General features: G+C 43.8%; 2 protein-coding genes, 1 non-coding gene and 4 pseudogenes across 4 annotated transcripts in view; 1 reads left to right on the plus strand and 6 right to left on the minus strand.

The window, feature by feature from the left end:
- Positions 1–10,561: 10,561 nt before the first annotated feature.
- rpl7 (ribosomal protein L7) lies at positions 10,562–16,367 on the minus strand. 2 transcript variants are annotated; one of them, XM_014159897.2, is made up of 7 exons: positions 16,250–16,367; positions 15,572–15,671; positions 15,053–15,219; positions 14,150–14,287; positions 12,872–12,981; positions 11,735–11,953; positions 10,562–10,613 (listed from the first exon to the last, which is right to left on the minus strand). In XM_014159897.2, exons 1-6 carry the CDS (start codon positions 16,261–16,263, stop codon positions 11,745–11,747), a joined length of 738 nt encoding a protein of 245 aa, XP_014015372.1. In that variant the 5' UTR covers positions 16,264–16,367; the 3' UTR covers positions 10,562–10,613; positions 11,735–11,744.
- On the minus strand, positions 11,269–11,364 carry LOC123729069 (uncharacterized; annotated as a pseudogene).
- Positions 12,550–12,643, minus strand: LOC123729066 (uncharacterized; annotated as a pseudogene).
- On the minus strand, positions 13,300–13,398 carry LOC123729068 (uncharacterized; annotated as a pseudogene).
- Positions 14,390–14,482, minus strand: LOC123729065 (small nucleolar SNORD12/SNORD106). Its single transcript, XR_006760848.1, has one exon. It is a non-coding gene; the product is annotated as a small nucleolar SNORD12/SNORD106 (small nucleolar RNA).
- On the minus strand, positions 15,315–15,409 carry LOC123729067 (uncharacterized; annotated as a pseudogene).
- Positions 16,368–19,888: 3,521 nt separating the features above from the next.
- The window catches only part of LOC106579731 (retinol dehydrogenase 10), a 22,227-nt gene continuing 21,256 nt past the window's right edge, over positions 19,889–20,859 (plus strand). The window contains exon 1 of the mRNA XM_014159895.2: positions 19,889–20,662. Coding sequence (XP_014015370.1) covers positions 20,362–20,662 — 301 coding nt within the window. The 5' untranslated portion in view covers positions 19,889–20,361. The remainder of the gene's footprint in view (positions 20,663–20,859) is intronic.

The raw sequence follows: 20,859 nt of genomic DNA on the forward strand, positions 1-20,859 counted from the left end.
ATAGTTCTGCCTTCCGGACATAGTCCTGCTGTATGAAGGTCTGTTAGAGGGGCAATCCTTAGTTGCTACATCCATTTTTTGAACTTATGAAGTAATGACGTGTACCCATTGATACTAGAATAATATAACGTATAAATGCCTCATGAGCTTAGTACAACTGTCGTACCCAATCAGATCCCAAAATAGAAGCTTGGCCTAGATTCAATCAGATCAAGCATTAATGGGTGATTGGCGACACCTGAGGTGCGTTCAGTTAGCTTGAATGTTTGCTACGTTGTGGAATGGTTTGGACTGAACGACACGTTTCCCCCAAAAATGTCCTTGAACAGACTTTGATGTATGTTTGCTCCCGTTTGGTGAGTTTGGCGAGGTGTGGTTTGAAGCAATGAGTGATGTATTTAATTTATTTAAAGGGCAGTGGTCAAACTGACAGCGTTCCCCAACCCACAACCCAACCCTTCCCCGTTTTCAACTCCTTCCTCGTTTTTCAACTCCTTCCCCGTTTTTCAACTCCTTCCTCGTTTTTCAACTCCTTCCCCGTTTTTCAACTCCTTCCTCGTTTTTCAACTCCTTCCTCGTTTTTCAACTGGTCGTTCAGTACAGAACCGTTTCCGTTCGACATTCAACGTAAAAAAACATACTGAGCGTAGCCCTGCATAGCAAATGTTTCGGTGGTGTCAGAGGTGACACTGCATTGGAGCCGTCAAATCGGTGAGCAGCTGCTCTTGCGTTCATTGTCACTCGCCCCACTCATAGGTAGAAGTTAAGAAGGAGAAAGTGTAGGCTATATAGAAATAATTACACTCAAATTGAAAAATCATTCAACTAAATAATGAGGATTTCTATCATCCTAATGGAGGTGTATAATTAAGCATTAAGGCCCGAGGGGGTGTTGTATATGGCCAATATACCACAAACCCCAGAGGTGCCTTATTGCTATTATAAACTGGTTACCAACGTAATTAGAGCAGTAAAAATAAATGTTTTGTCATACCTGTGGTATACGGTCTGATATACCATGGCTTTCAGCCAATCAACATTCAGAGCTCGATCTACCAAATGTTATAATAAAACTCACATTCCAGTGTTGGAATGTGTAAACAGGGCTGCATGATATTTCTGTTAACTGTATAATGCCGGGAGCCACTTGTGGATTTGACAGCTCTAATGTAGTTCCAACACTGTAAAACACTATGCGGATGTTGGCTTTAAAACGAACTGATTGAATGAGACCCTTTTTTTTACTCCAATGTTTGTAAACAAAGTAAACATAAACAACCGCTGCATAGCCTAAAAACGTGGTTAAAACGATCGTTTTGATATCATGGATGATCAGTCCTTTTTACTGAAACTGTAGCAGGGGGAACACTTGGATAATCAGAGTAGGAGTATCATCCAAGATGGCGTAGCAGTCAGACGTCCTTTGTCCTCGTCTTATCGTGTCCCGTGTATATATATATATATTTACATATTTTCTTCGCAAATCTTTTTATATATTTTTTTCTAAAAACTCAACTTCAAAACACTCTCCCTCAACCCGCCTCACCAATTAAAATAAAAAAAAGAAGTATTATTTACCTCAAATCTGAAATCCTCAACAGAAGCTAGCCAGATGTTAGCCAGAGGTTGGCCAGTTCACTAGCTAACGTTAGAACTCAGCTACCCACGGTTAGCAGTCATCAGCTATCCCTTAGCTCGAACAGCTATCGCCAGTCTTGTACAACGCGACTCAGACCAGAGCATACCGGACCTATTTTACATTTACATTTACATTTTAGTAATTTAGCACACTCTTATCCAGAGCGACTTACAGTAGTGAATGCATACATCTCATACATTACAACCAGGAATACAACCAGCACTACGACCAGGAATACAACCAGCACTACGACCAGGAATACAACCAGCACTATGACCAGGAATAAAACCAGCACTACGACCAGGAATAAAACCAGCACTACGACCAGGAATACAACCAGCACTACGACCAGGAATACGACCAGCACTATGACCAGGAATACAACCAGCACTATGACCAGGAATACAACCAGCACTACGACCAGGAATACAACCAGCACTACGACCAGGAATACAACTTTCCCAAAGCGGATCCTTTGTCTGCACCGCCCAGGGCATTTGAACTGATTCCAGAGGCCGACCCAAAACAACGCCGTCGGAGGAAAGGGTGCTGAAGCGGTCTTCTAGCGAGGCTTCGGATGCATACACACCACCCTCCGCTTCCCAGTATATTACTCGCCAATGTCCAGTCCCTAGTTAACAAAGTCGACAAAATCAGGGCAAGAGTTCCATTCCAAAGAGATATCCGGGATTGTAACATACTCTGTTTCACTGAAAGATGTCGGTACAGCCAACGGGATTTTCATTGCATCGCGCCAACAGGAATAAATATCTCTCCGGGAAAAAGAAGGGCAGGGGTGTATGTTTCATGATTAACGACTCATGGTGTAATTGTAACATACAGGAAGTCAAGTCCTTTTGTTCACCTGACCTAGAATTCCTCACAATCAAATGCCGACCGTATTATCTCCCAAGACTCTCCTCGGTTATTGTCACAGCCGTGTATATCCCTCCGACATCAGGTCATACCCCACATAGGAGCTGGAGGACAGCTGGCAGCAGGAACTGACGTTAGGTAATACCCCACATAGGAGCTGGAGGACAGCTGGCAGCAGGAACTGACGTTAGGTAATACCCCATATAGGAGCTGGAGGGCAGCTGGCTGCAGGAACTGACGTTAGGTAATACCCCACATAGGAGCTGGAGGACAGCTGGCAGCAGGAACTGACGTTAGGTAATACCCCACATAGGAGCTGGAGGGCAGCTGGCTGCAGGAACTGACGTTAGGTAATACCCCACATAGGAGCTGGAGGACAGCTGGCAGCAGGAACTGACGTTAGGTAATACCCCATATAGGAGCTGGAGGGCAGCTGGCTGCAGGAACTGACGTTAGGTAATACCCCACATAGGAGCTGGAGGACAGCTGGCTGCAGGAACTGACGTTAGGTAATACCCCACATAGGAGCTGGAGGACAGCTGGCTGCAGGAACTGACGTTAGGTAATACCCCACATAGGAGCTGGAGGACAGCTGGCTGCAGGAACTGACGTTAGGTAGTACCCCACATAGGAGCTGGAGGACAGCTGGCTGCAGGAACTGACGTTAGGTAATACCCCACATAGGAGCTGGAGGACAGCTGGCTGCAGGAACTGACGTTAGGTAATACCCCATATAGGAGCTGGAGGACAGAGGTACACACCAACTATGAACTCTGATCTGAGGGGGTTCGGCTGGCTCCTATTATCTGACGTACTAGCTCCGTCCCGAATGGCACCCTATTTCCTATATAGTGCACAACTTTTTTTTTTAACCAGGTCTCATAGGTTATATGGATAATGTGTCATTTGGGACGTAAACAGTGTGGACTGTAACTCGCCATCTAGTCTCCCTCAGTGTAATCAGAGTTATGTAAGGGAAGAATTAGACATTTGGGGGCCTGTTTCAAAATGCTACTAGAGGGGCCCCTACCCCCAAATAAAGGGAAATGTTCCTCCATACATGAAGTGTTATGATAATTAATAACCTGGTACTAAAAATACCTCTTCAGTTCTTGTGTTTCAGTCCGACTCTGGCGTTATGGACAGTACAGTTGGACCCTGAGTAATGAGGCTGAAATATTCCTGATAAACTGCTTAGTTACCCAAAGGCCCAGCCGTGAGCGGGGGGCTGCTGACCCTAAGGTCCAGCCGTGAGCGGGGGGCTGCTGACCCTAAGGCCCAGCCGTGAGCGGGGGGCTGCTGACCCTAAGGCCCAGCCGTGAGCGGGGGGCTGCTGACCCTAAGGCCCAGCCGTGAGCGGGGGCTGCTGACCCTAAGGTCCAGCCGTGAGCGGGGGCTGCTGACCCTAAGGGGCATGGGAAAGCTCCTTATGGGGGTGGCCAAACCGGTGGGCCTGATAGTCCCTGGGCGGGGGAGGGATGGCGCCGCTGGGCTTCTCCGGATGCTCATTTGGGGGAAAATATCCGATGTCAACAACATTGTGTGGAAAACAACATTGGCTCCGATTATTGAAAGTAAAGCCACAGTTTAATGTTAACGCACAATAAACAACTGCTGCTAAATTACCGTGTTATGTTCTTATTCCAATAGCAGGCTTGCAATCAAGCATGAACAAGCCTGAACAATAGCAATAGCTTGGCCCTAAGGAAAATACAACTGCTGAGGTCGCCATCTACTGGTGACATTCTGTAGTCACACCTTCCTAACGTTTCCTGACGTTTTACATTGCACAGGGTTAGAATCTTATCTCCTACACCCCATGGCATGAGTCAGTAATGATTAACAACCATTACCTCGGGAAAATAATCCTGCTGAGCCACACGGATGGTCCCGTGTGGCTCAGTTGGTAGAGCATGGTGTTTGCAACGCCAGGGTTGTGGGTTCAATTCCCACGGGGGACCAGTATGGAAACAAACATGTATGAAATGTATGCATTCACTACTGTAAGTCGCTCTGGATAAGAGCGTCTGCTAAATGACTATAATGTAAAAATGTTCTTCTATTTCTGATGGAACAGAAAGTGTCTTCCACAGACAGTTACTCTCTGAGGTGCCCAGCCTAGACAAAATGGACACCTCTCTCTGCCCAGGTAAAATGGATGTAGTCCTGTACAACACGTAAATAGCATTCAATATGAGGCCAACATTAATATGCCTTCAACTGAATGGAGTAGTGCCTAATCATGTTTAGGAAGTACATTTCCTTGTTAAGATAACGTCTTGTGCTTCTCCGCCCGTGATGCGTAGGCAGCCTACTCCACTTCATGGAAACCACACATTTTGACATGACTTTGGAAGTATGCTTGGGGTGATTGTCCATTTGGAAGACCCATTTTGCGACCAAGCTTTTAACTTCCTGACTGATGTCTTGAGATGTTGCTTCAATATATCCACATAATTTTCCTGTCTCATGATGCCATCTATTTTGTGAAGTGCACCAGTCCCTCCTGCAGCAAAGCACCCCCACAACATGATGCTGCCACCCCCGTGCTTCACGGCTGGGATGGTGTTCTTCGGCTTGCAAGCCTCCCCCTTTTTCCTCCAAATATAATGATGGTCACTATGGCCAAACAGTTCTATTTTTGTTTCATCAGACCAGAGGACATTTCTCCAAAAAGTACGATCTTTGTCCCCATGTGCAGTTGAAAACTGTAGTCTGGCTTTCTTATGGCGGTTTTGGAGGAGTGGCTTCTTCCTTGCTGAGCGGCCTTTCAGTGTATGTCGATATATGACTCGTTTTACTGTGGATAGATACTTTTTACCTGTTTCCTCCAGCATCTTCACAAGGTCCTTTGCTGTTGTTCTGGGATTGATTTGCACTTCTCGCACCAAAGTACGTTCATCTCTAGGAGACAGAACGTGTCTCCTTCCTGAGCGGTATGACGGCTGCGTGGTCCCATGGTGTTTATACTTGCGTACTATTGTTTGTACAGATGAACATGGTACCTTCAGGCATTTGGAAATTGCTCCCAAGGATGAACCAGACTTGTGGAGGTTTACAATTCTTTTTCTGAGGTCTTGACTGATTTCTTTAGATTTTCCCAGGATGTCAAGCAAAGAGGCACTGAGTTTGAAGGTAGGCCTTGAAATACATCCACAGGTACACCTCCAATTGACCCAAATGATGTCAATTAGCCTATCAAAAACATCTAAAGCCATGACATAATTTTCTGGAATTTTCCAAGCTGTTTAAAGGCACAGTCAACTTAGTGTATGTAAACTTCTGACCCACTGTAATTGTGATACAGTGAGTTATAAGTGAAATAATCTGTCTGTAAACAATTGTTGGAAAAATGACTTGTGTCATGCACAAAGTAGACATCCTAACCGACTTGCCAAAAATATAGTTTGTTAACAAGAAATTTGTGGAGTGGTTGAAAAACCGAGTTTTAATGACTCCAAACTAAGTGTATGTGAACTTCTGACTTCAACTGTATATACTGAACAAAAATATAAACGCAACATGCAACCATTTTAAAAGATTTTACTGAGTTAAAAGGAAATCAGTGAATTTAAATAAATGCATTAGTGGATTTCACATGACTGGGCAGCAGCGGCGTGTATTCACGGGAAGCCTGGCTTCCCCGAAAAAATTTAACAATAAAAATACAATTTATCTTTTCTCTCTCTGTTTTATAATTTTACTTCCATTCGCAAGAGGCTGAATGTATTTGACAGGAGAAAGCATCCAAGCAAGGAAAACATCGCCCCTCTGTAGGCCGTCTATCTGATGGTGTCTGGTCCAAACGTGGATGACATTGTTGCAACCCGTATCATTGAATGCAAGAGAAGCCAGCGAGCATTTGGCCTCGCTTGATGATAAAAAAAAGTATAAAAACTCTTAGCCAATCAGGGTTGAGCTAAACTGAGCGAACTTAACTGTGATTGGTCCTGACGCACCAAATCGCTTTGAGACATGTCATTGACAGAAACAAGTTGAATTGTTGGATCTCGTTGTGTTGTTGTTTTCCTCTGCTGGCTAGCTAGCTATCTAAAATGGTCCCTTTCCTAAACTAGCTATGGATGGAGCTAGAGATATGGACTTGTGGTTTTACTTAATTCTCCGTACTGGCCAATGATTATAACGGCGATTCTGATCTAAACCATTCATTCGTACATTGTTGTGCCCCTGGCCTGAGAGGATGTTAGTTCAATATGTAGCTAGATGTAGAAGACTAACGTTAACTAGCTAACATTGCCTATGAATGGAAGTTAGGTAAGAGAGCAATCATTTTAGCCAGGTAGCCTAAGGCAACAAAAAATAAAAGTTTCGTCAACGTGAAAGAGAGGAGGATGGCATTGGCGTTTCTCTACAAGTAGGTTGAGTCGACATGTTTTTCTACTTGCACACACACACACACACACACACACACACACACACACACACACACACACACACACACACACACACACACACACACACACACACACACACACACACACACACACACACACACACACACACACACACACCAGAACCATGGACAGCCACATCATATTTAGCTTATGTTGATTGGACTAAATCGTTTTTTGGTATCTTTTTAGACTAAGCAGAGGTGATCTGATGATGTTGAAATGGTGCTGGAATAGTGGAAGCAGCTCCTGTTCTCTCTGTGACTTGCGGCAACTCTCTGTAGTTCTAAATCAATACTTGTTTAGTGGTCCGAAAATGTCACATTAACTTGCTTGACCGTGCTGTAGGTCATGTAACTATCTGTAATGTGCTTTGTGGACTTCACGGGACAGAGGTCGCGCTCCGTTTTTTTTTTTTTTTATAAAACAAAGGAGTGGTTGAATTTATTCTGCCACTGTGTCTTCTTATTGTCTCGGCTATAGTCCTCTGTAATATACTGCTCAAAAAAATAAAGGGAACACTTAAACAACACATCCTAGATCTGAATGAAATAAATAATCTTATTAAATACTTTTTTCTTTACATAGTTGAATGTGCTGACAACAAAATCACACAAAAATAATCAATGGAAATCCAATTTATCAACCCATGGAGGTCTGTATTTGGAGTCACACTCAAAATTAAAGTGGAAAACCACACTACATGCTGATCCAACTTTGATGTAATGTCCTTAAAACAAGTCAAAATGAGGCTCAGTAGTGTGTGTGGCCTCCACGTGCCTGTATGACCTCCCTACAACGCCTGGGCATGCTCCTGATGAGGTGGCGGATGGTCTCCTGAGGGATCTCCTCCCAGACCTGGACTAGAGCATCCGCCAACTCCTGGACAGTCTGTGGTGCAACGTGGCGTTGGTGAATGGAGCGAGACATGATGTCCCAGATGTGCTCAATTGGATTCAGGTCTGGGGAACGGGCGGGCCAGTCCATAGCATCAATGCCTTCCTCTTGCAGAAACTGCTGACACACTCCAGCCACATGAGGTCTAGCATTGTCTTGCATTAGGAGTAACCCAGGGCCAACCGCACCAGCATATGGTCTCACAAGGGGTCTGAGGATCTCATCTCGGTACCTAATGGCAGTCAGGCTACCTCTGGCGAGCACATGGAGGGCTGTGCGGCCCCCCAAAGAAATGCCACCCCACACCATGACTGACACACCGCCAAACCGGTCATGCTGGAGGATGTTGCAGGCAGCAGAACGTTCTCCACGGCATCTCCAGACTCTGTCACGTCTGTCACGTGCTCAGTGTGAACCTGCTTTCATCTGTGAAGAGCCAGTTGCGAATTTGCCAATCTTGGTGTTCTCTGGCAAATGCCAAACGTCCTGCACGGTGTTGGGCTGTAAGCACAACCCCCACCTGTGGACGTCGGGCCCTCATACCACCCTCATGGAGTCTGTTTCTGACCGTTTCTGACCGATATATATATACACTGCTCAAAAAAATAAAGGGAACACTTAAACAACACAATGTAACTCCAAGTCAATCACACTTCTGTGAAATCAAACTGTCCACTTAGGAAGCAACACCGATTGACAATAAATTTCACATGCTGTTGTGCAAATGGAATAGACAACAGGTGGAAATTATAGGCAATTAGCAAGACACCCCCAATAAAGGAGTGGTTCTGCAGGTGGGGACCACAGACCACTTCTCAGTTCCTATGCTTCCTGGCTAATGTTTTGGTCACTTTTGAATGCTGGCGGTGCTTTCACTCTAGTGGTAGCATGAGACGGAGTCTACAACTCACACAAGTGGCTCAGGTAGTGCAGCTCATCCAGGATGGCACATCAATGCGAGATGTGGCAAGAAGGTTTGCTGTGTCTGTCAGCGTAGTGTCCAGAGCATGGAGGTGCTACCAGGAGACAGGCCAGTACATCAGGAGACGTGGAGAAGGCCGTAGGAGGGCAACAACCCAGCAGCAGGACCGCTACCTCCGCCTTTGTGCAAGGAGGAGCAGGAGAAGCACTGCCAGAGCCCTGCAAAATGACCTCCAGCAGGCCACAAATGTGCATGTGTCTGCTCAAACGGTCAGAAACAGACTCCATGAGGGTGGTATGAGGGCCCGACGTCCACAGGGCCGCGGCTTTTGTGGCGCGATGGGTAACGATGCTTCGTGGGTGTCAGTTGTTGATGTGTGCAAGGGTCCCTGGTTCGAGCCCAGGTTGGGGCGAAGAGAGGGACGGAACCTACACTGTTACATACAGCTTATCATGAGGTACTCTACCTCAGGCTAGCAAAACCTTGACTACCTTAGACATCGAGCACCAGCTGTTATTGACAAATTGACCCCCCCCCTCGTCTTAGCAGGCGTAGCTACTCTGTCCTGCCGATACCCGGAAAACACAGCCAACTGTATATTATCAGTCGTTTAGCCACGACTCAGTGAAACGTTAAGATATTAGTTTTTAATGTCCCTTTAGAACAGTCAGTGATCGCACGTCGGCTAAAAGAACAGATGGTAGAGGCAGGTTATCCACCCGACGAACTCTCACAAGGCACCCTGATCTCCACCCCCTGTATTTCCTTCATGTGAATGATGGGGATTTGGGCCTGGTCTGGGTGCAACATTACATCCTTCCCGTCTTGACTCACTAAAGAAAAGAAATGTCCAGAAGCTTTTGAAGCAGCCAATTGGTTAGGAGCCCGTAAAACAGCCATCCAGCTTCTTGATATGCAACACCTTTCAGGTGGATGGATTATATTGGCAAAGGAGAAATGCTCACTTACAGGAATGTAAACACACTACATTTGAGTAATACGATTTTAGTGCATATGGAAAAATGTCTGGGATTTTTTGTTTCAGCTCATGAAACCCAACACTTTACATGTTGCATTTATATTGTCAGTCTTAACACACCTCATGCTAAAATAACTCAAATTACCCCCCCAAAATGTACTGTAAAATACATTTGAATACACTTTTATAATTAGCATTTGGCTGTAATAAATGTACCACTAGTCACTTACACAATGCCTGTTTATATAATGTTTACATTACTCATCTCATATGTATATACACTGTACTCTATACCATCTACTGCATCTTGCCTATGCCGTTCAGCCATCGCTCATTTATATATTTATATGTACATATTCTTAATCATTCCTTTACACTTGTGTGTATAAGGTAGTTGTGGAATTGTTAGATATTACCGGACGATCAAAACTAGAAACACATGCATTTCGCTACACTCGCATTAACACCTGCTAACCATGTGTATATCCCGTGTGGCTCAGTTGGTAGAGCATGGTGTTTGCAACACCAGGGTTGTGGGTTCGATTCCCACTGGGGACCAGTACGGAGAAAAACAAATGTTATGCATTCACTACTGTAAGTCACTCTGGATAAGAGCGTCTGCTAAATGACTAAAATGTATGTGACCAATAAAATTTGATTTAACTGTACAGCGTCAAAGTTACTTGAATTCCATAACCAGCTACAAATTTAAATATAATTGCAAAATTAATATTGATAAAATAATGTAGAACATAATCGATGTCGGATGCTCCAACTTTCTACACTAGATGGCAGCAGCACCACAAAATAATGACTTCAGACCAGAGTTCAACAAATACACTTCTTCTAATGTTTTTATTGTACAGAGCTCAGAATCCCATGAAAAACCTGGAAAAATAAAGAAATTCACAACATTAATACCAGAAAACCAAATCAGTTTCTACAGCAAATAAACATTTCCAATAGTTTGTGTAGTAAACGATTTACACCCATAAAAATACTATAGACTCCAGAAATCTAGTCAAGGGTTTCCTTGATGCCACACAATAACAAACAAACATTGTAATCCAAGTTTCACTTTCAGGACATTGCTTCATCTTTAGTAACGACATGTTTAAACTAGTGTGCCGTATATCCAAACACAACAAGCTGCTTTTAGTGGGACTTTAACCAAGTTAACGTCCCAAAGGGCACATCATGCCCTATATAGGGCGCCAAATAGGGAGTCCATAGGGGACACGGCCTGGGATGTTGGGAAAATAATGTAACAAGCTGCTCTACAATAAAAAAAGAAAAAAGAAATGCAGTTGACAAATTTAATGGACTTTTAGTTATTTGTGTGTATGATTTTAAAACTTGAGCCTGGCCGTTTAATCCAGCGAATTCATAACTGTTCCCCATCGAAATAGGAAATGGAATCTCAGTGGAATACAACCTGGTCCAGAATTATCCGGTTTTGAGACGGTGTACTGTAAAATAAACACCATTTTCAGTTCACTTCATATTAGGAATGACAGTTATTTTATTTTTTTACTTTTTTAAACTTGTGGTTTCAGAAAAAAATTGGCTTATTTTTTCAGACTGGTTTTCACCAGAGTCGATAAGATGGGGAAAAAAGTTGAGCATCATTAACCACATTGTGTAAAACTAGAAACTGAACACTTAAGTAGAAACAATGACATTTCAAATGAAATTTTTCAAATGATTTTTTTTGGGGGGGTTGAATTGGATCAAGCTGAGAAACCGGCCCAGAAGACAGTCGTAATGCTGGAGCTACACCACTGAAAAACCCAATTCAGCTAATCGAGATCTTGACGATTCCATATAAAAAAAATTTTAAGGTGGAAATTGTCTCGCCTACTACTCATCTCCAGGAACCTGCGTTTACTGGCATGAAGGGGTTGCATCCCAATACTACATCATTTTAATAATTAGCTGGTTGGAGCAACACATACAGGTGGGTCGATCCCCAGGAACGGAGTTGAGAGCCCATGGGACAATAGTCTCACCATAGATTCCCTAGTTCATCCTCCTGACGAGTCTATTGATCTGGTCTTCCCTGTTTCCAGCATCTCCTCCCTCCACAAAGTGAGTCGTCTTCTTGTTCATGCCGCCGCGGGGCGTGGACAGTTTGAAGGGCCACAGGAAGTTGTTGGCAGGCTTGAAGTTCTTCCCGACTGTGTAGATCTCATGGATCAGGTCCTCCACACAGATGATGCTGTATTTACCTGGGAGAGGGAGAGAGGGAGATGACGACAAAGCCAGAGTGAGGAAACTGCACGATTCTTCAAAGAGGCAATCTGTAGCTCAAACTACTAAGCCCTCACCCAGCCACTGTTTTAGTAAACAGCTGAGGGATGGAGAAATGTAACGACTCAAATTACCCCTTTAATGGACAACGGTCTGTGCAGACTACCCCTTTAATGGACAACGGTCTGTGCAGACTACCCCTTTAATGGACAACGGTCTGTGCAGACTACCCCTTTAATGGACAACGGTCTGTGCAGACAACCCCTTTAATGGACAACGGTCTGTGCAGACTACCCCTTTAATGGACAACGGTCTGTGCAGACAACCCCTTTAATGGACAACGGTCTGTGCAGACTACCCCTTTAATGGACAACGGTCTGTGCAGACAACCCCTTTAATGGATAAAGGTCTGTGCAGACAACCCCTTTAATGGATAAAGGTCTGTGTAGACTACCCCTTTAATGGATAACGGTCGGTGTATAGTAATGGGATATCTAGGTCCATTAAATTAAGCATTATGTAAATGCAGTTTCCTATTCTAAACATATCAGATTGAAGTAACAGTCGGTTTCTCAATGTGGTTTCAGACAAAATTGGCTTATTTTTTCAGACTGGTTTCACCAGAGTCGATAAGATGGGGAAAAAAGTTGAGCATCATTAACCACATTGTATAGAAGTTTATAAGACAGGGGTAAATGGGGCATCCTGCCCTAGCTTACTATATGAAACTAGCTTTCACTTCTCAGAGACGGATCCATCCAGTCCCATATTGGACCGGCAGCCCAATTCAGATCATTGTCCTCCAGTTGACCTTTCAACCAACCAGGTGAGCTTTTGCCAATAACTGGGCTGCCTGTGTAAAACACAACCGTACAAGAAGCATCGTAAAAGCGTACCCAGGGCCTTCTCGATCAGGGCGTTGTCTGTGAGAGCGATGCGCTGCTTGGTCATCCTGCCATGGCCACGCTTGTAAATCAGCTCACGCACAGACTTTAGGTTGGGGTACCTGGGAGACAAGAGAAACACTATCAGTGATGTACTTAAACACCTAGCTTATCGTTGCCATTTTACCCACCTCCATTCAAAGTGTGTATATATACACACACACACACACACACAAATGGAGCTTTCAGATAACTATTGAAAAGCATTAAACAAATGTCATGTATTAGCCAACAAGTAGGTTGTGTAGTCTCATTAAACCAGTGACAAATTCCTGCAGCCAATCAAAACGTCAATGGGTTACTTATACCGGACACGCCGCCACACAAGTGTGTGACTGGTTTACTGCAATTTAAAAAAAGAGTGCCATTAGTAATATCTCAATGTGGTTTCAGACAAATTGGCTTATTTATTTTGTCAGACTGGTTTTCACCAGAGTCGATAAGATGGGGAAAAAAAGTTGAGCATCATTAACCACATTGTGTAAAAACTTCTGGGACAATGACAGTACAATTTGTAACTTCTATCTCACCCTAATCACTGCCAAATATATATATATATATATATTTTTTTTTTAAATTGTATTATTATTTTAAATCTACACCTGGAGGTCCAGAGGACTGCTGATTCTGTTCCACCTGAATTAATTGCACCCACTATTTTATTCACCTTTATTTAACCAGGTAGGCTAGTTGAGAACAAGTTCTCATTTACATTTGCGACCTGGCCAAGATAAAGCATAGCAGTTCGACAACATACAACAACACAGAGTTACACATGGAGTAAAACAAACATAGTAGAAAAATAAGTTTATATACAAAGTGAGCAAATGAGGTGAGATAAGGGAGGTAAAGGCAAAAAATGGCCATGGTGGCGAAGTAAATACAATATAGCAAGTAAAACACTGGAATGGTAGATTTGCAGTGGAAGAAAGTGCAAAGTAGAAATAGAAATAATGGGGTGCAAAGGAGCTAAATAAAATAAATACAGTAGGGGAAGAGGGTAGTTGTTTGGGCTAAATTATAGATGGGCTATGTACAGGTGCAGTGATCTGTGAGCTGCTCTGACAACTGGTGCTTAAAGCTAGTGAGGGAGATATGCGTTTCCACTATGTGTCCCAGGTCTAAATCAGTCCCTGATTAGAGGGGGGGGAATGAAAATTAGTGGCACTGGCCTTGATACCCCTGGAACTGGGGGGTTCACATTCAAGCAGATGGTCTAGGCAGCCTTACCCCCAAGCGATGTAGGGCTCAGCGATCCTCAGCATGTTGATGGAAGCCTTGTTCAGTTTGACGAACACGCCGTTGAAGATCTGACGCAGACGCAAAAGCTGGAGGACCTTGCGCACCTTGGGGCTGACACCGTTGATACTGGGGGAGGGAGACACGGGGGAAAGGTAGTTACACTTGTGTTTTCAGAACAGTGTCATTAAATCGTTTTTCCCCCCCCCCAGTCAGCTTAAGTTTACACTCAATGTGGTTTCAGACAAAATTGGCTTATTTTTCAGACTGGTTTCACCAGAGTCGATAAGATGGGGAAAAAAGTTGAGCATCATTAACCACATTGTGTAAAACATGAGGTACTCTTACCCTACGAGGTCCTGAGCCTGCTGGTTTTCTGTTCTACCTGATAATTAATTGCATATCCTTGTGTACTAGATCTAAAAGCTGGTCCCTGATCAGAGGGGAACACAGTGGAACTGGCTTAGAGATCCAGAGTTGAGTTTTAGGGGTGTATACTTTACCAAGACAGGAAAGTGACATTCACCGTCTATCCCAAGTGACAACACAAATAAAATTAAAAAAATCTATGTGACTGTAGATTTAATATTACATGCATCTTTTTTACCCAGCACCTGAGTGAAAATGGTGAACAAGCCACTGTGATACGAGGCAATTTTTTGTTCCTTTTTGCAGACGCTCTTATCCAGAGCGACTTACAGTAGTGAATGCATAACATTTCATACATTTTTTTTGTATTCTTTTCCCCCCCTCTGTACCCCGTGGGAATCGAACCCACAACCCTGGCGTTGCACACACGATGCTCTACCAACTGAGCCAACAGGGAAGGCGATTCTGACAATACATGTAATTTAACAGACACTTTCATCCGGGGGGAAAAAATAAGAAACGTACCCTCTGATCCTGATGACGAAGGCCAGTTTGGGCTCAGCTGGGACGTAGAAGTTTCCAACCTTGCGGGCTGTCCGCCCCATGCGGATCTCACGCCTGTACATCTCCCTGTACTCCTTGTGGTACTTCTCAGCCCTCTTGTAGATCAGGTGCCTGGTCACCTTACGAGTCTGGGGATACAAAGCATCAGGTATGAGTCAGAGCATGAAAACTGGTGGGGGGGGGGGGGGGATGCTTATTTAGGACATTGCCTGTAATTTCTTTCAATGTGATTTCAGACAAAAATTGGCTTATTTTTTCAGACTGGTTTCACCAGAGTCGATAAGATGGGGAAAAAAGTTGAGCATCATTAACCACATTGTATAGAAAGTTTAAATTACAGGGCATCCATAAAAATCAGTAAGGTTAAGATATTTTCCCAACAACTTGCAGTAGGACAATGCCAGTACATCAACTACATATTCTAAAACATAGTCAACGTGGAAACCTGCTAGTTAACAAACAAACAAAACAAAAACGTACTTTTTTTTCGGCAAGCATCTTCTTGATACGCATGGCCTTCATGGTGGCGAAGGCCTTTCGCCTTTTTAAAAGGCTCTCCGGGACCGCGGGGAGCTTCTTTCTGCAACACAGATTCACAACAGGAACGTTTTTAATAATGGTAGCGACTGGCTGTGAAATAGTTTTAATTAACATTTTTTTAATTTTTTTTTAAAGAGGAGAAAAACTGATATATCAACACTGTTAGCAACATCCCCGCTAATGTTACCTAGCCATTTCCCGAAACGCGAGTCTGACTTGGTAACGTTTAGTTATTTACGTAAAAATCACACAACGGACGGAAACAAATGCATTTTGTGGTATTGTGGTGGACTAAAACAGCAATAAAAATAGTCAGAAAACATTCGCTACACCCATAGACAATATATCCGTAACATTAAAAGCTAAACATAAAACATTATCGTGAAACGAGCAGATGAATTCACAAGACGGACGTAGTTTTTTTTTTTTCTACCCACATCCAATCAACCAAATGAACACAAATATCGTAGAGCATAGAAAAACGACATTCTCAACACAACTGATACGAACAACATGTTAGTTAACGATAGATACACCATTTTTTAATGTCAAATAACTTTATGATATTCATTAAATCGGTTGATGGATTTAGATTCTTGCAGAGCACAAATCACTCACTCTGCGTCCGCCATTATGTCCGCCGAGAAAGAGACTCGCTCTGATGCGCATGCGTGAGATAAAGGTTGAAGGACCCCGGTAGTAGTTGTCTATTAAACTGCCTGAACAGAATTCGTTCCTGCCATTGATTTAACAAAAGACTGTATCCACTATATCACAGACAGAAGGATTAGTTCAAACATATATTTCAATACATCTTCCAGTATATTTGGTGATGCGCTGTACTTCTGAGATTTGACAGTGCATTCAAAAATATATATTTTTTTAAATGTATAAATGTTGTTGTATTTTACAATAAAGAAATAACTTTTTTTCAACAATATTCATTTAACAGAAATATATATTTATTGAATGTAATTATAACTGATGTTGACATGATGTGTACTTGGTTTTATAAGATTTTGGATTAATTCACTTTAGTTTCATAACTTTAAAACAAACTGGCATTTTGTTGAAGTAATAAACCAAAACAGTACAATCTTCATCAGCTCTTGTACAGGTACCACGTTTACAGCTAAGTTATCTTAACAATTTTTTATTTAACTAGGCAAGTCAGTTAAGAACAAATTCTTCTATACCCCGCTCCTCCGCACACTCCACTGGCTTCCCAGTTGAAGCTCGCATCCGCTACAAGACCATGGTGCTTGCCTACGGAGCTGTGAGGGGAACGGCACCTCCGTACCTTCAGGCTCTGATCAGGCCCTACACCCAAACAAGGGCACTGCGTTCATCCACCTCTGGCCTGCTCGCCTCCCTACCTCTGAGGAAGCACAGTTCACGCTCAGCCCAGTCAAAACTGTTCGCTGCTCTGGCACCCCAATGGTGGAACAAGCTCCCTCACGACGCCAGGACAGCGGAGTCAATCACCACCTTCCGGAGACACCTGAAACCCCACCTCTTTAAGGAATACCTGGAATAGGATTAAGTAATCCTTCTAACCACCCCCTACCCTCCCCCCCAAAAAAGATATAGATGTACTATTGTAAAGTGGTTGTTCCACTGGATATCATAAGGTGAATGCACCAATTTGTAAGTCGCTCTGGATAAGAGCGTCTGCTAAATGACGTAAATGTAAATGTAAATAATGACGGCCTAGGAACAGTGGGTTTAACTGCCTTGTTCAAAGGCAGAATGACAGATTTTTACATTGTCCACTCGGGGATTCAAACAAGCACCCTTTCGGTTACTGGCCAAATGCTCTAACCATTAGGCTACCTAGGCTCGTAGCACGCGCTCCAGCAGGTATATCTCACTGGTCACCCCCAAAGCCAATTCCTCCTTTGGTCGTCTTTCCTTCCAGTTCTCTGCTGCCAATGACTGGAACGAACTGCAAAAATCTCTGAAGCTGGAGACTCATCTCTCCCTCACTAACTTTAAGCACCAGCTGTCAGAGCAGCTCACAGATCACTGCACCTGTACATAGCCCATCGTTAAACAGCCCATCTATCTACCTACCTCATCCCCATACTGTATTTATTTATTTATCTTGCTCCTTTACACCCCAGTATCTCTACTTGCACATTCATCTTCTGCACATCTACCATTCCAGTGTTTAATTGCTATATTGTAATTACTTCGCCACCATGGCCTATTTATTGCCTTAACTCCCTTATCTCACCTCATTTCCACTCACTGTATATAGACTTTTTGTTTTCTTTTGTTCTACTGTATTATTGACTGTATGTTTTGTTTATTCCATGTGTAACTCTGTGTTGTTATATGTGTCGAATTTGCTTTGCTTTATCTTGGCCAGGTCGCAGTTGTAAATGAGAACTTGTTCTCAACTAGCCTACCTGGTTAAATAAAGGTGAAATAACTAGTCTACCTGCCACCCCTACACTCTAACCACTAGACTACCTGCCACCCCTACACTCTAACCACTAGGCTACCTGCCACCCCTACACTCTAACCACTAGACTACCTGCCACCCCTACACTCTAACCACTAGACTACCTGCCATCTCTACACTCTAAACACTAGACTACCTGCCACCTCTACACTCTAACCACTAGTCTACCTGCCACCTCTACACTCTAACCACTAGACTACCTGCCACCTCTACACTCTAACCACTAGACTACCTGCCACCTCTACACTCTAACCACTAGACTACCTGCCACCTCTACACTCTAACCACTAGTCTACCTGCCACCTCTACACTCTAACCACTAGTCTACCTGCCACCTCTACACTCTAACCACTAGTCTACCTGCCACCTCTACACTCTAACCACTAGACTACCTGCCACCTCTACACTCTAACCACTAGACTACCTGCCACCTCTACACTCTAACCACTAGTCTACCTGCCACCTCTACACTCTAACCACTAGTCTACCTGCCACCTCTACACTCTAACCACTAGACTACCTGCCACCTCTACACTCTAACCACTAGACTACCTGCCACCTCTACACTCTAACCACTAGTCTACCTGCCACCTCTACACTCTAACCACTAGTCTACCTGCCACCTCTACACTCTAACCACTAGGCTACCCTGCCACCTCTACACTCTAACCACTAGACTACCTGCCACCTCTACACTCTAACCACTAGACTACCTGCCACCTCTACACTCTAACCACTAGTCTACCTGCCACCTCTACACTCTAACCACTAGACTACCTGCCACCTCTACACTCTAACCACTAGTCTACCTGCCACCTCTACACTCTAACCACTAGTCTACCTGCCACCTCTACACTCTAACCACTAGACTACCTGCCACCTCTACACTCTAACCACTAGGCTACCTGCCACCTCTACACTCTAACCACTAGACTACCTGCCACCTCTACACTCTAACCACTAGACTACCTGCCACCTCTACACTCTAACCACTAGGCTACCTGCCACCTCTACACTCTAACCACTAGACTACCTGCCACCTCTACACTCTAACCACTAGACTACCTGCCACCTCTACACTCTAACCACTAGGCTACCTGCCACCTCTACACTCTAACCACTAGACTACCTGCCACCTCTACACTCTAACCACTAGACTACCTGCCACCTCTACACTCTAACCACTAGACTACCTGCCACCTCTACACTCTAACCACTAGTCTACCTGCCACCTCTACACTCTAACCACTAGACTACCTGCCACCTCTACACTCTAACCACTAGACTACCTGCCACCTCTACACTCTAACCACTAGTCTACCTGCCACCTCTACACTCTAACCACTAGTCTACCTGCCACCTCTACACTCTAACCACTAGGCTACCTGCCACCTCTACACTCTAACCACTAGACTACCTGCCACCTCTACACTCTAACCACTAGACTACCTGCCACCTCTACACTCTAACCACTAGTCTACCTGCTGCCCCAAAAAAGTCTGAATGTTATTTTATTAAAAAAAGAAAAACAAAATGAGAAAAAGAAAATCTAAAACAATGGCTAACTGTTGAATAAGACATTTTGTTACAACGTTTTCCCTCTACTTTCATTCATCTGACAACACTTATGCAAAATATCCCACAGGTGGCACAAGAGCACCAGTCATCCTCCAGTTTCCACGACGCGACTTGATGCTTTAATCTCCCTGATGATCTGACGCGTTGTGACGCGGCTGTGTTTCTGTCAGGCCCTCCGGGACCCGGTCCTATAAGGGCCCATTAGATGGACAGACTGATTCAAACGCGCTTCAGCCACTGTTGTGTTATGAGAGAGGTGAAGGACTGTCACTGCAACAGAGGGAAGACTCCGTCCTCACTGCGGACTTGTGAAAGCTGGGGACTCTGCGCCATCGACAAGCAACTTTAGAAAAGCGTTTATTGATTCAATTATTAGTTGATTTTCTTTTGCAGTCTTGGGATAATATTTTTTTTAGAAAAAGTAGTCTAATTGACCTTGTATTTAAGGCGTTTTTGAATTGACAGTATTCTGACCGTTTTGTTTCATCAACAACACTGGTTATATTAGTTAAATCCGTTAACTAGTCCGTTCCGTACATAGCTGAACCTAACACAACTTCGGCTGCTTATAACTCACTAGTCATTCAAAACCACCATAGCCTAAAGAACTGTGCGTATACTCTTTCTATACAAGTTTTTTAATCTCCGTTTTTAATTTTTTTTTTATTTAAATATCTTCCTCAAGATGATGAATGCGATGGTGATTTTTGCCGAGTTTTTTGTAGTTATCTTGAAAGTACTCTGGGCTTTTGTTACGGCCGGGGCGAAATGGGTGGTGCGACCGAAGGAGAAAAGTGTAGCGGGACAGGTGTGCGTTATCACCGGAGCAGGGAGCGGTCTGGGTCGGCTGTTCGCCAAGGAGTTCGCCCGGAGACGGGCTGTATTGGTGCTTTGGGACATCAACAGTCAAAGTAACGAAGAGACAGCGGAGTTGGTACGGGAAATCTACCGAGAACTGGACAGTGAAACCCCGATGTCTAAAGATGGTGAGTTTCACTCTTGTCACCCGATCCTTGCAGCACTTCTTGTTCTTCCTGTAGGCTACTGTATAGAGCTGGTCAGCTTGATACAGTCTGGTCAGGGTCACCCTAGGTTACATTGTTTATTCTATTGATCGCAACATTGTACTAACAAGATTATATCTTGTTTAAACATTCATGTTTTTAAGCCAACTATTTACTGT

The sequence above is a fragment of the Salmo salar genome, chromosome ssa19 (assembly GCF_905237065.1).
Source record: "Salmo salar chromosome ssa19, Ssal_v3.1, whole genome shotgun sequence".
NCBI classification, from domain to species: domain Eukaryota; kingdom Metazoa; phylum Chordata; class Actinopteri; order Salmoniformes; family Salmonidae; genus Salmo; species Salmo salar.

Bases quoted from the DNA above. Each gene is read 5' to 3' on its own strand.
- rpl7 (XM_014159897.2), bottom strand. The intron at 15,220-15,571 runs GTACGTTTTTGT...TTGTATCCCCAG, and splicing joins AGATGCTTGCCGAAAAAAAA to ACTCGTAAGGTGACCAGGCA. The intron at 11,954-12,871 runs GTACGCTTTTAC...TCCCTCTCCCAG, and splicing joins CCTGATCGAGAAGGCCCTGG to GTAAATACAGCATCATCTGT.